The sequence below is a fragment of the Enhydra lutris genome, unplaced genomic scaffold (genome assembly GCF_002288905.1).
Source record: "Enhydra lutris kenyoni isolate GAN:26980312 unplaced genomic scaffold, ASM228890v2 scaffoldscaffold1, whole genome shotgun sequence".
NCBI lineage: Eukaryota > Metazoa > Chordata > Mammalia > Carnivora > Mustelidae > Enhydra > Enhydra lutris.
The window spans coordinates 46,779,924-46,798,656 of record NW_019154085.1 but is presented as its reverse complement, the minus strand read 5'-3'; the positions used below and the strand labels follow the sequence as shown (position 1 = coordinate 46,798,656).

The window sequence follows — 18,733 nt, the reverse complement described above, 5'->3', positions numbered from 1 at the left end:
ACATTGATCCCTATGTTAAGGACGAGATAGTTTTCCTTTAGGCCACTCATTTACAAAGCGAGTGTACAAAGTATGCTTGGCAAGCCATAAACCAGGTTTTTGGTTTAAACAAAGTTATCTTGAGGCACCCGGGGGGTTCAGTCGGGAAGCGTCTGCCCATACCTTGGGGTGGGGGGGGGGGCATGTCCCTGAGAAGAGACAGGATACAGCAGGCCACTTGGTTAGTCCCACCCCCTTCTCCAGAGAGTGCTTCCCTGAGGGCAGATGGTCCCATCTGCCTCCTTGCTGCCTGGGTCCCTTGCTTCCTCCCCGCTGTCACACCCCTCTGCACCTGCACAGGGTCACCCTAATTCCTGGAAGCCCCCGCTTGCCCTCCTTAGCCCTGCTACTGCACAGTGCTGCACTGAGGCCTCCCGTGGCTGGCGGTCATCACGGTCCCACACTCCCGTGATGGCCTGGACACTCCATCCTAGTGCCGCAACCCATCACAGTCCCAGCCCCCACCACAGTGGCCCTGCAGGTGACAGGTGCAGCCTGGGGTGCAGCCCGGAGGCTCTGTTGCTCTCATTCTGCCTGTGTGGCCGGAGACGTACCCCCAAGGGCTTGCGGATTGGCCCTGCCAGGCAGATGGCTCTGAGGAGGCTGGGGCAGGCGGCAGGGGTGGGTGGGAGAGGGGAGAGGAGGAGGGTGGGGGGAAGGGGACAGGGGTCTGGGTCTCCCAATCTCCCTCTAGTCCCCTGAGGCTCTCAGGAGCATCCACATCTGCATCTTTGGGCCAAGTCTGGGGACCCCAGTCTCCAACATGAGCCCCTGGGGGCTGTCTCTTGCCTTGGCTTCTCAGTGGAGGTGTCTGTGCTGATCCTGTAGCTCCATTCCCAGGCAGGCCCTCGGGCTCCAGCCGGATGGGCACATCCTGATGGCCACAGCATTGAGGGAGAGCCCCTCCCGTCCTCCACTAACAGAGGGGGTCACCAGGCCTCTCAGCTCAGCCTGTGGGCGTCCCCGGGCCTGGCCCAGAGTGGAGGATGGGGCTGTGGGGTGGCGGCTGCTGCTGGTGCTGGGAGGTGTGATGTGTGTAGCAGGACAAGCGGCCCTGAGAAGCACCCCAAAGGTAGGGACTAGACCTCTTCGACATGCTTCCGGAACACAACTGAACATTTATTACAAAGGAATGTCTTTAAACTTAATTAGCGTCTGTGTCTCTGTAAACGTGCGTCCCACAACCCTGGGATCCAGGCTTCTGTATCCTGGGCTTCTGTCTGCAGTGGTGTTACAGGCCTGAAGAGAGACCTTGGAACTTCGATAGATTTTGGTGTCTAATCATGATCTATAGATCTAATCATGATCTATGTGTGTTTTTTTAAACACCCTTCTCAGTACTTGCCAAGGAGTGCTACCTGGGTGCTCAGAGGGTCCTTCCCTTCCTGAGCACCTGCAGGGGTGGAGCACAGAGGTTGGAGGTCAGCCTAGCATAAGTCAGGGTCATTCTGGAGCTTGAGGCCTGGGGTTGGGGAGGGGGTGCATGCCGCAAAGGAAGCAGCCCAAGGGTCCAAGCCAGCAGAGCAGGGAGAACAAAGATCTGGGGGTGATCCTTAAATTCCTTGCTTAAATTCTACTTGCTGAGCAATAGTCCCCATCCCCAGGACTCATGAATTTGAAGCAGTACTGTGACCAGGGAGGCTGCTTCTTATGGGTGCCATGGTGGGGGAGGGGACTGTTTCCTCGTGGGGGGCCTGTGCCGCCTGCTGCAGGGCAATGTGGGGTCCCTCTTGTGGGGCTCTCCTTAGCTGCCCCGCTGCAGACACCCAGGTCAGGTCAGGGTGGTCACCTGCAGGAGCGCCCCGCGTCCATTCCCGGAAAGTCAAGGCCAGGCGGGCGGTGCCCCGCACAAGTCAGCGACGTGCCGGATGGTGGTGCAGGCTGCACTTGCCTGCTTGGCTGCAAGCTCGGCCACCAAGGCCACGTGCACTGGGAGGACACAGAGCACGTAGGTGGCCAGGTTGACAGCCATGATGTGGAGGGCTCTGGGGATGCGGTCGGCCCCCTGGGGCGGTGCCCGCGGAGCTGAGGCTGAGGGTGAGCAGTGAGATGGAGACCCAAGGCAGGGAGAAGGCAAAGGTCTTGATGGCCCGGGTGTATCCCTGCCCGAAGTGGAAGTTCTCATCTGCAGGCGGCAGGGACACGACCAGGGCCACCGTCCCGGAGACCGGCAGCCAGAGGCCAGACCGGTGAAGGCGGCCCAGCGGGGGCTGCACCAGGCCCGAGCCTGCAGGGAGAGCAGGAGGTGGTGTCGCAGTCCGAGGGATGGCCACAGGGAGGCCCGTGCTCCGGTAGGGGTTGACGTGGTAGAAGCCCCGTGGGACCCCACACAGCGGGCCCTCGAAGTCCCCTAGCTCCTGGCCCAGCATGGGCAGGAGTCTGGGCGGGCTCAGCAGCCACAGGAAGTCGGTCGCTGCTGGGTTGGCCATGTAGATGCAGGTCTTCATCCACCTGCGCCGCCAGCTGCAGAACGCCCAGAGCCCGAGCCCACTGAGGGGCAGCCCCGGCGCCGGATGAGCAGATGGAGACCCTGGTAACCTGGGACGGCACACGCCCAACTGTGTCTGCTCTGCACCCATCGGAGCTGTTCCCCGACAGGCGTGGGAAGCTAGTGACCAGCTTCACCTGGGGGCAGGGAGGGAAACGCCGCTGTGGCTGGTCCCCTCCTCCTTGACCTCCCCCCTCTCTCTCCCTCCCCCACCACTTCCAGTAACAGCCCCAAAGGATCCCTGTCTTGATCCCAAGAGGCCCCACTGAGGCTACTCCCCTGCCCCACCCAGAGGGACCGGATGCCTGGATAAGGACAGTGGCCCCCACCAGAGAAGGGGGCTCCATGGGGGCTCCTCTCTGGACTTCTCCACCAGCTCAGCCCAAGACCTTTGTGACTTTACTGTCCCTTCTACTCCCCAACATCCTGTGGCCCTGTCTGAGGACCATCAGCCCATGGCCCATGGAGGGGGGCCCCAACACTCCTCTGGCAGGGGCTATAGGCCAGTCTACAAAGAGGGAGGACCCCCCAGCCCATCAGGAGAGCAGTGGGATCACCAGGCTGAGCTTGTCTTCTCTCCTGACTCTGTTGGTCTTCCTGCTTCTGTGTCTGCGTGTCTCCCTCAACCCAGCCACCCCACTCTACCCTCCCACTCACTGTCCACCCTCCTCCTTGGGGCCCTCCTTTCCCCTCCCTCCCACCAAAGGCTCTCTCCCAACCCCCATCTCCCCCATCTCCCCCATTCTCTCTCCTCCCCCTCCTCTCAGCCTCTGTCCCCCACTGTCTTTCCCTCTCTCTCCCCCAGCTCTATCTCTGTCCCTCCTACTGTCTTCCCATCTCTGTCCCCCCAGCTCTACCTCTGTCCCTCACTCCTTCCCCCCCCAACTATCTTACCTCAAACAGTTGCTAACTGTCCCCCAGCCCTTGCCCTAGGCCTGCTTGAGGAGCGCAGTGCAGTCCTTGAGTGGGAAGCACGGGGCTCGATGCAGGCCAGCCTGGGGCCCTGCACCTGGGAGCCCTTTGCCCAGCTTCCACTGGCCAGCAGGGAGAGGACAGGCCAGGGATCACGGAGAGGACAGCAGGGGCCACAGGCTTGGGGGGTACTCACCAGTCTGGGAGGCCTGGGGTCTTGGGGAGCTGGGCTGGGCCACTGTCCGTGCAGCCAGACTGGAGCCCAAAGCCATGATCACAGGCTCTGTGCTCTCTGTGCATAGGTACAGTCATGTGTCTGAGGGCATCTGGCAGGGGGACACCCCTGCTCAGAGCCCCCTGCTCTGGTCCCTGTGTGCCTGGTTCCCGCTGTGTCTGCCTACCATCTGTGACACCCTGCACCACGTTGCTTCCTGACCACAGCCCTGGGCCACCTCTGCAGCCATCTGAAGCCCAGGGCTGGAGAACGAGGGCACTTCCAACCTGCAGGGACCGGCCTCCCACACGGAGCGGAGCAGGGCCTGCATGCGCCTTCTGAGAGGCCGGTTTGGGCCAGGGGCGGCCACCGAGCTCTACACATCCATGGTTGGCACTGGCTGGGGAGACCCTGGACAGGATACCTGCCTCCTTCAGGACGGGAGAACCCAGAGACCCTTGGCCACAGCCCCCTCCCCCACAGCCAAGGAGAGCTGCCGCTCAGGGTTCCAAGCACCCAGCCCGACAGGGTGGCAGGCTGTAGTGGATCCTGTGGGGTGCTGCCGGGGGCCCCCATAATGACCAAGGCACATGCTGCCTGCCCTTCCTGCCAGAGTTCACAACCCAGCCCAGAGCTCCTCTGGACTTGCTCTCAGCAAGTGACACAGGGCATCAGGGACCGTGTGTCCGTGGTAACCTGTGTTCTCAGCTGCGTCATCTCAGCGCAGAGCCCCCACGGGTACGGAAGCTGCTCCCTCGGCCCTCCCCGCTCTGCTAGCACCATTGAGGGTAGGATTCCCAAGCAAACTCCTCCGGAAACCCCTGCATGCAAGCCTCCCTCTCAGAGACTTCTGGAAGCCACCCCGAGGCAGGGGTGTGAGCCTGCCGGAGCACCAGGGTGGCCCTGCCCTTGGCCGCGCCGGCAGCCCCAGGGAGAGGGTCCAGGCCTGGGGCTGCAGAGGGTCTGCTGACCACCTGCAGGAGGAAGGGCATCAGAGGAAATTGAGAACTGGTCCCAGCTCGGGAGAGCCTGGAAGGAAGCAGAGGCACGTGGGGGAGCCCATCTTCCCATGAATCAGGGACACCTCACAGAGGAACAACATGGCCTGCGAAGCCATGATGGGGGTGAGCTGAGGGCAGGTGCTGGGAGGACGCTGGGAGGGACGGCCCACCACACAGACGCGGTGATGGGCGCCAGCACATCAGGCATCTTGTGTGCGGCAGGGGCTCTGAAAGGGTGGCGAGGACACCCCTGCTCTGAGAGGTGTGTGGTCCCAGTCCTGTGAGGGGGGTCTCTTGGTCATCAGTGTCATTTCTGCCTTCCTGTGTACCCTTCGGGGGAGGCAGGAGCTGGAAGACCCCTTCACTGCCAGCTCATGAGATGGAGAGGCTGCTTCCCCCAGCGGGTTTCACGTGGTCAGACTTGGGGGGCTGCTATCTGGATGGTCACTTGGGGAATGTGGGCAGTAGTTTCCTGAAGCACTGACCTTCTGGTCGGATGGACACTGTATTCCGCTGCCCCCCTCCCTGGGGCCCCTGGGGTGCCTAAACCCTGCCATGCCCCTGCACAGGGGGAGCTGGAGGCTGGGCAGCAGCCCTACACCTGCACCCATTCTCCAAGACCCTGCAGAGCCCCCTTGCTGTGGTACTGCCTCTGGTTGATATACCCTGGCCCCGTAGAAGATAGACACGTGTTCTTAGGGAAGGTTTCTCTGGTGCACAGCAGCGGGTGGGTCCCTGATAACAGGAGGCCAAGCTCAGCTCTGCCCGTGGGTTGCCAGCCTCCTCCCTTAGACTACTTTCTCCTGAGGCCAGCTGCAGCCAGGCTCCAAGCCCCAGCAGGGACAGAGAGCCTTCATGGAGAAGCAAGCTGCCCCAGAGGAAAGAGCCACAGACAAGGGACATCGGCCGGATGACACACAGACTATTAGGAATCAGGTGACACAGTCCCCCCCAGGAGTACCTTCCTTCTGTGTGCAAATTCCTGGATATGTACAGCTGTGTCTCACGCAGCTCTCTGGTTGGACACATCCCGGTCCTGGGCCGTTCTCTGGGTCCCTCCCCATCATGGCTCTGCTCTCCACAGCCATCCTGATCTGTCTGCTGCTCGGAGACCACAGATGCCACCACCTCCTGCTTCATCTGCTGGAGGTGAAGGCACCTCTCTTCACTTGCTGCTCACACTTCCTCTGGCTGCTGCCAGGCCCTCACCAGCCTGTACCCTCCAGACCCTCTCCAGGTGACTATGGCATGGGACAGAACAGTGTCCCTAGCCAGATAAAATACCCTAGATGTAAGCCTAGCAGAAGGAGAACGAACTGGTGTCCTCCCGCATTCTGGGCCCTATACTCCTGTTGATGCAGCCTCAAAGTGAGCCTGCTTTCAGATGCCTGTTGCTTGCTAATTAATGGTGAGCCCAGTCCTGACCAGTGTGCCCAACTGCCCCGTAAGCCATCTGGGCCAGAGTGGGGGGTGTTAGGGCAAAGGTATTCCACGTGGTCTGGCCCGGCCCAGAAGTCTCTCAGAGTGTGTGGGCCATGATTAGTGTCCAAAAGTCAGTTCTTTGGATGTTTAACATCTGTGATTTTTGCCTTGGCTCCTTTTCTTGCTCCTTTGGGAATTTTGTGAAAGTCCAGCTGCCTGCACTTGCTGGGAGTCAGGAGCGGCCTGAGGGACAGAGGGCGCACCCATCCCCTTCCCCAGCCACAGACGGGGACCAGCAAGGGGGAGCCGCGGGGGCCCCCTTCAGGAGGCTGGAGTCCTGGGAGCATAGCCAGCTGCCTCCGCCACCCAGCAGCTCCAGCCCCACCACCAGGAGACCCCACAGAGGTCTCCTCCCAGGGCCCCCGCCCTCCCAAGGACAGCCCTGGCGAGCCTACAGCACCGGAGAACACCTGGGAGCTGGGCCAGTCTCAGCTCCGACCCGTGCAGCTTGCACTGCTCCCTGGGCCCAGAGTGAGGTTTAGAGTTCTTAACACAAGGCTCAGGAAGCTTCTGTCATGGGGCCCATCAGCCTTTGGTCTAAAGTTCTGTTCCTCTATGGCTGCTCCCCACTGGCCCTTGGGTGTCCCTCTCCTAGAGCCTACAACGCTGAGCAAGTGGGGAGGAGGGGGGGTGGAGCTGAGTCCCAGGCCCTATTCTGCCTCTCTCCCTGGATCCCCAAATCTGGCCAAGGACAGCCCTGGATGTCTATACCTGGCCCTGACTTGCTGCTCAGCCCAGTGGTCATCCCACCCTACAGTGAGAAACCTTCTCTGGACCCTGTGGTCCCTTGGAAAAGGAGAACACTGGAGGGTCAGGGCGGTAGAGATTGGGGCCTGGGAATTGTCCACTTGGCCACGCCCCCAGAAGGGCGGGGTTGTGATGAGGGGCCTGGTGCCAGGTGTGGAGGGTGCAGCTGGAGGTCGTGAGTGAGAAGCACTGGATGGGGTGAGGGGTGTGGGGAGTCATGGGGAGCCCGGGATGAGGTTGGGAACATGGGGCTAGGGGTGCAGAATGGGGGCAAGAGAGGGAGGTGGTCTGCCTGTGGGGGGTCGGCCCAGCAGCCTTGTCCTTGCTCACACCTCCCCTGCTTCCACATGGCTGCGTTCCTCCCGGCCCTGCTCCACCCGACAAGCCTGGCCATCTTTATGCCTTCTCAGGACAGAGTGCTGCCTGGCCCAGCCCTGGTGCATGTCGCGGGGGCAGGGTCGGCACTCCCTACCCAAGGTGACGAAGGGCAGGGGTCCCCAACAGCAGGTGGGCATCTGAGCCCCAGCATAGGACAGCCATGGATTGAGCTGCACAGGCCCCATGAGCCCCCCATCCCTGAGCAGAGGTTCCCTGAGCGTGGACCTCCCTGAGCAGGGACCACTCCCCGTGGGGCCCCTGAGGGACTGCCTCAGCTGCAGGGGCCCAAAGCCAGGACATTTGGGCTCCAAGCACACAGACAGAAGAACAGGATAGGGAGGCTCTTTGGTGCCCAGGGAGGCAGGTGGGCTCGGGTTCGAAGCCAAGCCCCTCGGGCCAGCACCACAGGGGGCCCCTAGAAGGCCCAGGTAGTTCCAGCCTGAGTGGGGGGACCCAGGCCCATGCAGGGGGGCCAAGGAGGGGTTAGGGTACAGCTCACACCGGCCTGGTCACCCCCACCCCCGCCTGAGGACTTCCAGGTTCTGCAGCCCCCAGGTAGGGTCCTCCAGCTTCCCTGAAGAAATCATGAAGGGACCGTGCCCCCTCGACAGACCTTGGCCCCTTCCCCACTGTCCCCCAGTCCACCGCCAGCCCATTGCATCTGTGCAGCCCCTACAGGGGGTCGAGCGGTCTTGATTCTTCCTTGGCAGGAGGAAAGCAGGCCGTGGGCCTTTAGCATGGCCCTTCCAGGAGCTGCCCGTAGCCCCCTGGAGACCTGCAGATGGCTGGCAGTGGGCCGGGGGGTGGGAAGCAGGTGGGGGGGGCCCAAGGAGAGCCCCAGGATGGAGAGTCCTTGAGAGCCACCTAGAAAGACACCCCAGCCTCCCACCATGAGAGTGTGGGGGACACGTGCACTGCACGCACACAGCCTTGACAGTCCAGGCCCAGCCCTGGGGGACAGCAGAAGGCTGCCCACTGAGGCCTCACAGCACAGAGCAAGCATGCACTCCAGTACCCCAGGGGTGCCAGACTCTGGGCGCTCCCGTGTTGGCCCTGTCCAAGATTGGCCTCACTCAGCCTTCAGGCCTCCTGCTCTGGTCCCGACCCTCTTCCATCCCAGGGGTTGGGACGACTCTGCCTCAGGGTCCGTGCCCGCACCCTTTCCACCCTGCCAGGCTCCTGGAGCATGCCCAACGGCCACAGCGAGTTCAGGGATGCCCCAGCAGGCAGGGCCTCCCGGAGAGCCTGGGACCTAGCCCATGTGTCCACGACTTGTTCTAGGCAAGGGTCACAGAGAGGGAGTTCTCATTCCTGTGGGCCTTGGCAATGGGCATCGAGGCCAGTGAAGATGCCTCCTGGAAATCCTCGGCCATGAAGTAGTAGCAGATGGCGTCCAGACAACAGTTGGCATCCGAGAGCTTGCCTGTGATGACGAGCGCATAGCAGATGGCAGAGGTGTTCAAGCTCGTGGCCACGACCACCATCAGCACCACGTGAATGGGTAGGAAGCAGACCACGAACACAGCCAGGTTCGCCCAGACCATGCGGGTGGCCCTCCGGGTCGCCTCTGCCTGGTCCGGGCTGGCTGTCGGCCTCTGGCCCAGGGCGGTGACCACGCGCAGGGAGCAGAAGACCAGCACGGCCAGCGGCAGGAAGAAGCCCAGCAGGGAGAAGAACATGGTGTTGGAGCTTTGCCGGGACGCATTCGAGAAGCAGAAGCCGCCCTCCTGCATGCCCAGGGCCCAGCGCAGCCCCAGCAAGCCGCCCACCAGTGCCCAGAGCGCTGCACACACGGCCGCAGCCTGGCGAGGGGAGCGGAGTGCCCTGGCACGCAGCGGGTGCTGCACGGCCACATAGCGGTCCACGGCGATGGCCGTGACCAGGCAGATGCTCATGTACCTGTTGGCCAGGTAGGCGCCCTGGGAGACCTGGCAGAAGGGCGTGTCTGTGGTCCTCTCCTTCAGGGAGTGTAGGAAGAAGGGTATGGCGCAGAGCAGGCAGAAGTCGGCCACTGCCAGGTTGACCATGTAGATGCGGGTCTCAGTCCATCGCCGCATACGGCTGCAGAACACCCAGAGCGCCAGGCCGTTGAGCAGCAGCCCCAGACCCAGCAGCAGCCCCGTGTAGGTGGAGAGGACGATCTTGACCAAGGGGGGCCAGGTGAGCTGTTTGGAGACACAGGTGCTGTTGCTCATGGTCCCGCTGCTGAGGGCGAGAAGCAGAGGATAAGGATGGCAGGCAGGGAAGGGGGTCGAGGGGCTGGCAGGGCCCCACCCACCTCCAGCCCACATCCAGGAGCCAGACTTGCCTTCCCCAAGAAAATCATAGAAATCATCAGGAGCTGCGTGTCACCCTCCAGGCCAGACCCAAATCCCCACGCACTGGATTGAGTGGGAAACCCAAAGCTCTCAGAGGCTGGGTCAGTGGGAGGGGGGGCCGTGGCAGGGGGCAGGGTCACACAGCCAGGTGGCCCAGAGACAGAACCAGATCTCCTCCCCTCTCCCCATCCCTCCTGGCCTGTGACGCGTCTGCTGCTGGGCAGAAAGGAAGGTGGAGGAGCTCACAGTGGTCAGTGTGCCAGTGCTCAGGTCCCGAGGGCCTGAGCCCGCTGAGAGGGCCCCCTCTGCCCCTCCCTGTACCTAGCCACAGGAGGTGCTGATCTGTGAGCCACCCTCACACCCCCGCTGTCTCCCACCCGGCCGCTCCTGTCGGCAGAGGGCCAGGCGGCAGGGCTGCGGCTCAGGACGGCTCCCCGGAAAGCCTAGGACTCTGGTCTCCCTCCCATGCTGTTGCCGTACATCCTCTTCCTGGGGGACAGCCGCCACAGGCCCCAGGCACAACCCTCTCACCGAGGCCCCGCCTACCCCAGTCCTATGCTCCAGGGTCCCACTTGGAAGGGCCCCTTGAGTCCTCTGTGGTCAGAGCCTTGATGGCAGCCCTGCCCCTTCAGGCCCAGACCAGCGGGTCAGAGCAGGCCTCTGGGGAGCCCTGGGCATCCATCCCTGTCATTGTTAAGGCCACCATAAGACCTCACCCTCCACCACCCCGTGCAGTCCCCTCACTCCCCGGACACGCTCCAGGACACAGCCCCAGAGTCAGGGTAGACTTGGTCAGGGCTCTGACACCCACAGCATGGCCCATGATCTAGGAACTGGACTCTGGATTCACCCCAAGCTGGGCGGGCCTCAGGCACTCCAGCAGAATGGGGCACTGGTGTCACACACGTGGGATCACGGGGCACCTGCATGGGTGGCCTGTGTGCCCAGTGTCTGGCACAGGGAACACTCCCATCAAGCCCCCCCACCCTGGTTCCTTTGGCTGGGGGGCTGGGGGGACAGGGTGGGAGTGGCCGCCCCCCCGCGCCCCAATGAGTACCAGGACCTCTGGGGCTCCCTGCTCTCCAGGAGTGGTATGGAAGGGAGGGTTCCTGGGCGGGCTCTGCATCCCTGCCTCCTCCCCACACAGGAAAGGGAGAAATATCCAGAACCATTAGGTTCATTAGTTGTGGGGGGGGGGGGGGGGGGAAAGGGAGCTCATTTCCTCACTGCAATCCCCTGGGGACCTCCAGGTCACAGTCCATTAGGGAAGCAGGAGCACAGATTTCAGCCGGAAACAGAAATATTCTGCCAAATTATCCCATTTCATCCCTTTTGAATTTGAAAATGGCACACTTTCCAGCAATTAAAGATGTATGAACTGTTCACTGCATGTAAAGACTCCACACATTGCTAATGATACTCTCCTTTTTTTTTTCCTTAAAGGATTTTGGTTTTCTCTCTGTTCTGACACCCAGATTCAGAGGACCCTCAGACCACAAGCCAGCCAGGCTCCACGGACCCCCAGTGCCTACTGGAACCATCCATGGGGGTCCTTCCTCCTTTCCTGCCCTGCTCTCACAACTGCAGCTTACCCAGAAACACAGGTGACCTGCCAGGCGGGCTCTGCTCAGGTCCCCCCGCAGCCCAGGATCCTCAGAAGCTGCTGGGAACATGCCGTGATTGTGCGGAATCTGGGTCCTTCCATGCTGTGGGCCCTGCTCTGCCCACCTGCTCTGGGTCCAGGGCCAGTCCCTTGCACCTTGGCCAGCAGCGCAAGCGGCCGTGGGCTGGGTGTCCCGTCGCACACTCCTGGGAGCGTGGCTTGCACGCAAGACTCAGTGTGCCCCAGGGAGAGGATGCAAACTTGGCAAGGTGTTGAGGGCACACACTGAGACTGGGGAGAGTTGCCCAGCTTCCGAGGCTCTCTCTGTAAAAGCTCAGGAAATCCTGCCCCAGGGTCCAACCCAAGTGGCCTGGGGCCCCCAGAAGCCATCAGAGTCAGCACATGCCCCTGCCTGGGTCTGACCCTGACACAGGGATCTGTGCCCAAGGCAGGGACCCAGCGGGTCTTCTGCTCAGATACGCAGGCTTGTCACCTCCAGTAGACATTCTGCGGCCACCGCCCTAGTGTCTGGGGCCCCATGGGCACAGGGCAAGTGCTTGGTAGCCAGAGGCTCTGAGTTTCCTTCCGGGGGGGAGGCTGGGGGTGGGTAGCACCTCCAAGGCCCCACTTCCTTCCTGAGGCTGAGCTCAGTCAGCTTCCCCACCTGCGTGGAAAGGTGCCCTCGGTTCTGCGCCGACAGACCTTTGCAATGACCTGAAAGTAGCCCGTAGTGGCATTTGGGAGGCCCACGCGCCCCGAGGCCTCCGCCAGCCCTCCCTGCTGTCTGGGAGCAGGTGCCATGGAGTAGGAAGTCGGGCAGAGGGTGGGGTGCAGACCCCAGGTGCCTGAGCGCTGTAGGGGCTTCTGGAGCTGGTACTGCACACGGGAAATCCTCCAGGATGCAGGCTGGTTGTGTGTGAGTGAGATGGATGTGTGGCCAGACAGACCCCTATAGCAGGAATACGGCCCTCAGACACTTTTTCTTCTGGTTTCTCAGATCCTGGTCATAGCCCACAAAATGGGTTTCAGAGTCTCAAACGAGGTAGGAGTCTTGGGCTGCCTAGGGTAGTTTCTGGGAAAGGAAGTGGGAGCCAGCACCGCCTTCCTAGACAGAGAACCAGCATGTTGGGTGAGAGGGAGCGTCCTGGAAACAGCCAGGAGAGCAAGGCCAGCCAGTCCTCCCTGCCCGCAGCTCCAAAGTAAGCAGCTGGCCCAGGGCTGGGCCCCCAGGGGCTGCAGGGTGGTGTTCCCTGCCTCCATGGCCAGCATCCCAGCAGGAGGGCCACCTGTGCACTGCCCCCCTCTCCTTTCACGACCCCCCCCCACTCCCCCGGACAGAGGACTTCCTGCCGCTCTGTTCCTCCCTCCCTTCCCCCAGGTGTTTCCCCTCAAGCCCACCTCTTCAGAAGCCAGATCTCCAGACCAGGCCTCCCCCCTGCCCCCTGCTCCTCCAGGCCTTCTGGCCCTGCCCTCACTTAGCCCCAGGCACCTGTGGGCCTCGTGTGGGCCCTGCAGTCCACCCCAGCATCTCTCCTGGCACAGCGTGAGGGGCGAGGGAATGCTCCCATTCCCAGAGGCAGGAACTGAAACCCAGAGGAGGGAGGGGCTGGGTGGCACTCCCCTAGACCCCGTCACCAGAACTCCCTGCACAGAGGCTCCTGAAGAGGGGTATTGTCTCCACCCTCCCCCACCACAGTGGCCCCAGGCCCATCTCCCCAGGCCCAGCCTGACCAGGGTCCCAGCATGGCTCCTCCCTCTCTCCCTGTCTCTCTGTCCGTCCCTGGCGTCCCCAGCCATTTTGAGCACCCCACTCGGTCCGGTTTTCTAGAAAGAATTTCTCATGGATTAAAGTAGCAGGTTGTGTACTTTGTTCTAGCTCGCGGCAGGGACCTCCTGCTCTCAGCCACATCAATGCCTCAGCGCAGGGCACAAAGGAAGGCCCCCTGAAGTGTGCTGACCAGTTGGTTGTGGCCTGGAGGGGAGCACAGGGTGGGCTGGGGCCTCCATGTGGACTGTGAGGCGGGCTCCCTCCCAGGGGCAGAGGCCCCCTGCACCCCCGGGGTTCACAAGGCCTGGGAGCACAGGGCTGGCTCCAGATTGCAGCCCAGGTCCATTCTCTTGCTGGTGGCAGCCTTGAACCACCAACACAGGCCTGGCAGAGCAGGACTTGCGAGCACCCCCCCCCACCCCGTGGAGCCCCTGGGAGCCTCCTCCCCCAGTCTGCCCTCCCTCCCAGCCACCACCTGCGGGACTCCCAGGTCCCTCCCCTGCTTCGCACCTGCAGATCCCACGTGCTCCCCCTTCCTCCTGGTCCTCCACCCCTCTGGACACTTGGGGCTACTCGGCTGATGATAAAATGCGCATCCTTGCCATGTGCAGCTGGGCCTTCTAGGGAAGTGAATGTGGCCGCTGAGTCACTGCACAGAGCTCTGGGCTGCAGCCTAGGGGCAGGCCCAGGAAACGCTGCAGCCTCTGGGCACTCCTGCCCTCCCCAAGCTCCCCTCACTCCCCTCGCCTGCTGAGAATGATGCCCCTGCCCACCTGGGTCAAATGAGGAATCAAAGTGCCAAGGAAGAGGGCAAAGGGCCCTGAGGACAACGGGCAGTGCAGCCTTGACCCACCCACAGTCAACTCCCCAAGCTAAAAGGTGCATCTGCTCTGATCTCACTGCTCCCCCTTTGTGCCCACCCTTAGGGCCCCCGCCTGGGCGCCGCAAGGGACGTGGCAGTGGGATGCAGGCCACTCATGTAGGTGCCCTCATGCAGAGTGGGGCATGCACTCCCATCGGCTTCCTATTCCTGGGTGTTCACAGAAGGCAGACTAGGACAGGAGGCTTCTTGGAGGAGGCGGCACTTGAGCTGGGCCTGAATGGTGGGAGGAGGTGGAGATGGAAGGGCTTTCTGAAAGGTGGAAGGGTGCCCATGGGGCAGGGAAGGAGCACGCTAGCCTGGAGGAGGAGGAGGAGGAAGGGAGGCAGCTTCTCTCCCACAGCCTGAAGCCCACAGCAGGCAGGGGAGGTGGCCGGCCGCCTGCTCCGAGACATGACCCTTTCTGCGGGTGGAGGGGAAGTCTGAGTGGAGCTCCCCAGTGCTGGACAGGCCACTTCGGAGCCAGACTGCTGGCTGGGTAGAGGCTGGTCTTTCACGACCTCCCCTCCCTGCCACATTGGAGCCTGAAGCAAAAGAATGCCAGTCCCACCACCCGCCCTTAGCACAGGGCCAATTCATGTTCACGTTCATGGAGGGTTGGTGCCCTTGATTCTGTGTAGTCATACATAGCATCAAAGCCCCGTCAGTCCCCATGACTGGGTGCTGGCAGCCTCTGAGATGTTCGGCCTGAGGCCAGGGCCGCCCTTGCCGCACCCTGGCCCCAGCCCTGGCCCAGGCACCTGGTGTCTGGAAACTGTGAGGCCTCTGGAACCTGGACTCAGCCACAAGTCTAGTCTATCTGCGGAGCTGAGCAGAGAGAGGACCCAAGCTTCTGTCATCTCCCCACCATGGACACTTTCTGTTCTCCTCTTCACAGAAACCTGGTCTGGGAAACCTCTTCCACTCCCACCAGTCTGGCCAGATGAGGGTGCCACAGGGGGAAACAGGGGATGGGGAAATCTGTGGGGGAGGGGGTGCTGGGGACACCACGGGGTGGGAGGGGTCATGGGTGGGGTCAGTCCCACCTGCCATCCATCTCCTGAGTGCCCCTCCCCTCCTCAGCAGGGGGGCCCTGGCCACCCTCTCCTGCTCTTCCTCACAGACCCTCCACCCCCATCCAACATCCTCTTGCCACGAGAGCTCCTCCTCACTCTTGGCAGACTAGTGTCCCTCTCACGCACAGGAAACACTCCGGAACTCCTCCCCAGAATGGAACTGCTGCTGGCCTGTCCCTAAGTCACCCCCCCAGCACTGTCCCCCATTAGGAGAGTTTCTTCTCTCCAGTGTCCCCTGGCCCTGTGGTCTCCCCTTAGCATTCAGACCCAGCTCAACTCCCCAGAGGGAGAGGACAGTCACACCTTCCTGGCTACATTGCCCCCCAAGGCCTCTTCCCTCTGGCATCTACCCTGTACCCCAGGAAATGGTTGGGGTGCATGGAAGGCCAAGGATAAGTTGCCCCCAGTCTCTAGCCAAAGCTCCAGGCCCAGGCCTGTGGGAAAGCCTCCGAGGGGGCTACTGGAGGATGGCTGCCCTGTTTCCAGAAGCTGGCACGCACATCTGTGGTGGTAGGAAGAGCCTTGCGGTCTGACACTCAGCTCTGACACTCCTTGGCCTCTAGACCTCTCATGCTATCTGTGACCTGAGAGTCGCACACGCCAGGGCTCGACGCAGAGGCCACGGGTCTAGGACAGCTCTCTGGAGCCCTGGAGTCCTGGGGTGGGCAGCCCTGGCTCTGGTCATCCAGTGCTCCTGGTCTTGCTCTCTGCGCTTCCCCTCAGCACACCCTCGGAAATCTTCCCCCTGGAGCCCCTTGTTCCCTCTTCACCCTGCGCCCAGGAGGGCACTGCTGGGCTGCCTGGGACCCCACAGCACCAGACAGAGGGTCTGGTCAAGCCAGGCACCCAGACAGCACATCCACAGTCCTTTCCGGATGGAGATTGGCCCAAGCCAGGTGGGGGGGGGGGGGGGGGGCTTTGCCAGAAGGGAGAAGCCACCATAGGACAAGGGACACTGGGCAACTTGGGAATATGAGGGCATCCTGAGGGGTCCTGAGAGGGTTCTGAGGTCCTAAGGGTTCCTGAGGTGTACTGAGGGGCCCTGAGGTGGTCCTGGGGTCCTGAGGGGGTCTTGAGGAGGTCCTGAGGGGTCCCCAGGTCCTGAGGAGGTCCTGGAATCCTGAAGGGTCCTGAGATCCTGAGGGATTCCCAAGTCCTGAGGCAGCCTGAGGTCCTGAGGTCTTGCAACTTCGGCTGGGTTGCTCCTGCTCCCACTGCTGGCATCCTTTGTCACATCACAGGGGTGGCTGGCATGGGAACAAGGGGATCTGAGGGGCCGATGGTGGGTTGCTATCCTGTCCCTCCCACTCCCAATGCCACAGCCTAGCAGACTCACACAGGCTTAGCATGGGAGTGCCCTGGGCATTGCCCTTCCCTGTCCTTCCTTGCATCTACCCCATCCCCTTCACCAGCAGCAGGGCGCAGCCTCCCACAGCCTCTGTCTTCAGACACTTGGGACTAGGCTCCGGCAGCTGTCTACCCCCTCGCCTCCCACCCCCTCTGCTTGTGCTCAGCTTCACCTTTCCCCCTAGCTGGAAGATGCCTCGGGGCATCTAGACACCTGCAGGTGACAGAAGTGTCCCCATCTGGCACATCCCATGCCCCATAGCTGCATCCAGCAGGGCAGGCTGCTGCTCTGGGGAGATGGCAGCAGGTGCTGGCCCCATGGCTGAGCCCAGGGCCCCCAGCTGCCCTGGGATGGCTCACTCACCCCTGCACAGCTGCTGCTGCCCTCCTCGGGGCTGGCTCCTCAAGGGTCCGTCCTCTGGCCTCTGCTGCTGCTCGGAGCCCTCTGGGACCCTGCCAGACAGGGGTGGTGGGGTGGGGTGGTGCTGCTCCAGCTGCTTTTCACACTGCTGCTGACCCCCTGAACTCGCTCCCTTACTCTGACAGACCTCCTTCCCCTTTCTCTGCCCAAGGCGCTCTGTGGCTGAGAGGCTGGCCGCTGGCCCCATGCCAGGTCCCCTGCCTGTTCTCACGCCTGGGGATGCTGCCTTCCAGCACCACCCTACCTCCATCCCCGGGTAGGCAGACATGGTGGTCCTGGAGCCCAGAGCCCACCCGGGAGCTGTCCCCACTCACTGTGCCCACCCTCCCCAGGAGGCCTCCTCTTCCAGGTGGTCCTCCCAGCTCAAGCACCTGCCTGCTGAGACTTGCAGGGCTGGGCCCAGGCTGAGAGTGTGACGGGTGGAGAGCACGAGCTCACTCCACCTGGAAGTCACCGTGAATGTCCACAGCTGACATGGAGGGAGCCCGAGAAGGGCAATCTCCCCGGAAAGGGCATGTGTCTTCAGGAGGGGTCCCACCGCCCACCTCCTAGGGCAGCCGGCCTCCTGCCTGGGCTTCTCTGAGCCAGTCTGTGGGCGCGGGGCCCAAGGAGAGGCTTACTTTTCCAGCACCCGCAGAGATGCCCAGACAGGGGTCCTCAGCTTCCCCAGACCAACACTGCTGAGCACTTCCTGCTCGTCCATGTCATTCCCCTTACCGCTCCGAAGGACCACTTCCTCTGGAAGTTGGGCAGGACACCAACGGAGAGCAGAGAGGAACAGATTCACAGAAGAGGAACCATGAACTAGAGAGGGTTCATTGGAGATCTGAAACAACGCTCAGCATATTCATGAAATGAGAAATAGAAATTAAAAGTGTCCTGCAGCACAATTTGTCCCTGTCAGATGAGGCTATATCCTGGCATCTGACAGCCATCTCTGGGGGAGATAGCCTTGGATGTCATCTGTTGGGATTTAACGTGATATGAACCCCATCGGAGGGAACCTAGAAATCACACAAACTTAGAGATGCCTTGCCTGTTGACCCAATCATCCTGGTTCCAGGAATCTGTCCCACACACAGACCAGCCCAGTGAGGAAGAGGAGACTGGAGTGGCTATTTCTTGCCGTGCGGTAGGGTAGCACAGCCTGAAAGTCACTCAGGGCACTGCATGCATGAAGTGCTTGCTGTTTACACCACGGGGCACCAGGAGGTTGTAAAAAGGAAGGAGAAATATTCTATATGTTACTAAATGGTTTTCTCCAGGGTAGATTGCTAAGTGAGAAAAAGCACTGATGTGTCTTTATTGATTTACAGCACGCCAGCAGCTTGTCTTTACAAATGGAAGGATAAGCCATTAAATTTGTTTTGAATTAAATTATTACCTACAGGGAACAGGCAGAAAGGAGGTGAAGGGAGACTGGATAGAAACTAGACTTCTATATATAGGAATATCCCTTAGTTTGTGGCTTTGGCTTTAGAGCTACATAAATATTTATGTAATTACTAAATTAAATTGAATTACATTTTTAAAGGAAATTTTATTTTTTTTAGATTTTAGATTTTATTTATTTGAGAGAGAGAGAGAGGGAGGGAGAGAAATCGTGAGGGGGGAGAGGTTGGGGGAGAAGCAGACTCCCTGATGAGCAGAGCGCCCAACGTGGGGCTCAATCCCAGGACCCTGGGATCATGACCTGAGCTGAAGGCAGAGGCTTAACCCCCTGAGCCCTCGAGGTGCCCCAAAGGAAATTTTTAAACTTGAAAGCAAGATAAAACCAATAAACTTGCATTATCACCTGACAGCACAGTCCTAGCAAACTCTTCCAAGTTATTTTAAAATCCAGTATTTGACTGTCATCTGTATAGCCCGACTACGAAAAGGATGTCAAAAATGCTTCATTTTCTGTAATCATTTGCCAAATAATGTTAAAACCCAGTGTTGTCTGTACATGTGCAAAATGCAAGGATGTTTTTTAAAATACATAAAAGCATCTTAAACTGTTTTCAGTAATCACACTGTTGGGGATTATTTGGGGATTTGGGGATTATTGTGTTGTGAATAATTGTTTTTTTTTTTTTTT

General features: G+C 60.9%; 1 protein-coding gene across 1 annotated transcript; it reads right to left on the bottom strand.

The window, feature by feature from the left end:
- Nucleotides 1-8,264: 8,264 nt before the first annotated feature.
- LOC111144359 (G protein-coupled receptor 35) lies at nucleotides 8,265-16,620 on the bottom strand. The gene is made up of 2 exons (XM_022498629.1): nucleotides 16,597-16,620; nucleotides 8,265-9,466 (listed from the first exon to the last, which is right to left on the bottom strand). The coding sequence occupies exon 2, from the start codon at nucleotides 9,454-9,456 to the stop codon at nucleotides 8,539-8,541; it is 918 nt and encodes a 305-aa protein (XP_022354337.1). The 5' UTR covers nucleotides 9,457-9,466; nucleotides 16,597-16,620; the 3' UTR covers nucleotides 8,265-8,538.
- Nucleotides 16,621-18,733: the final 2,113 nt, after the last annotated feature.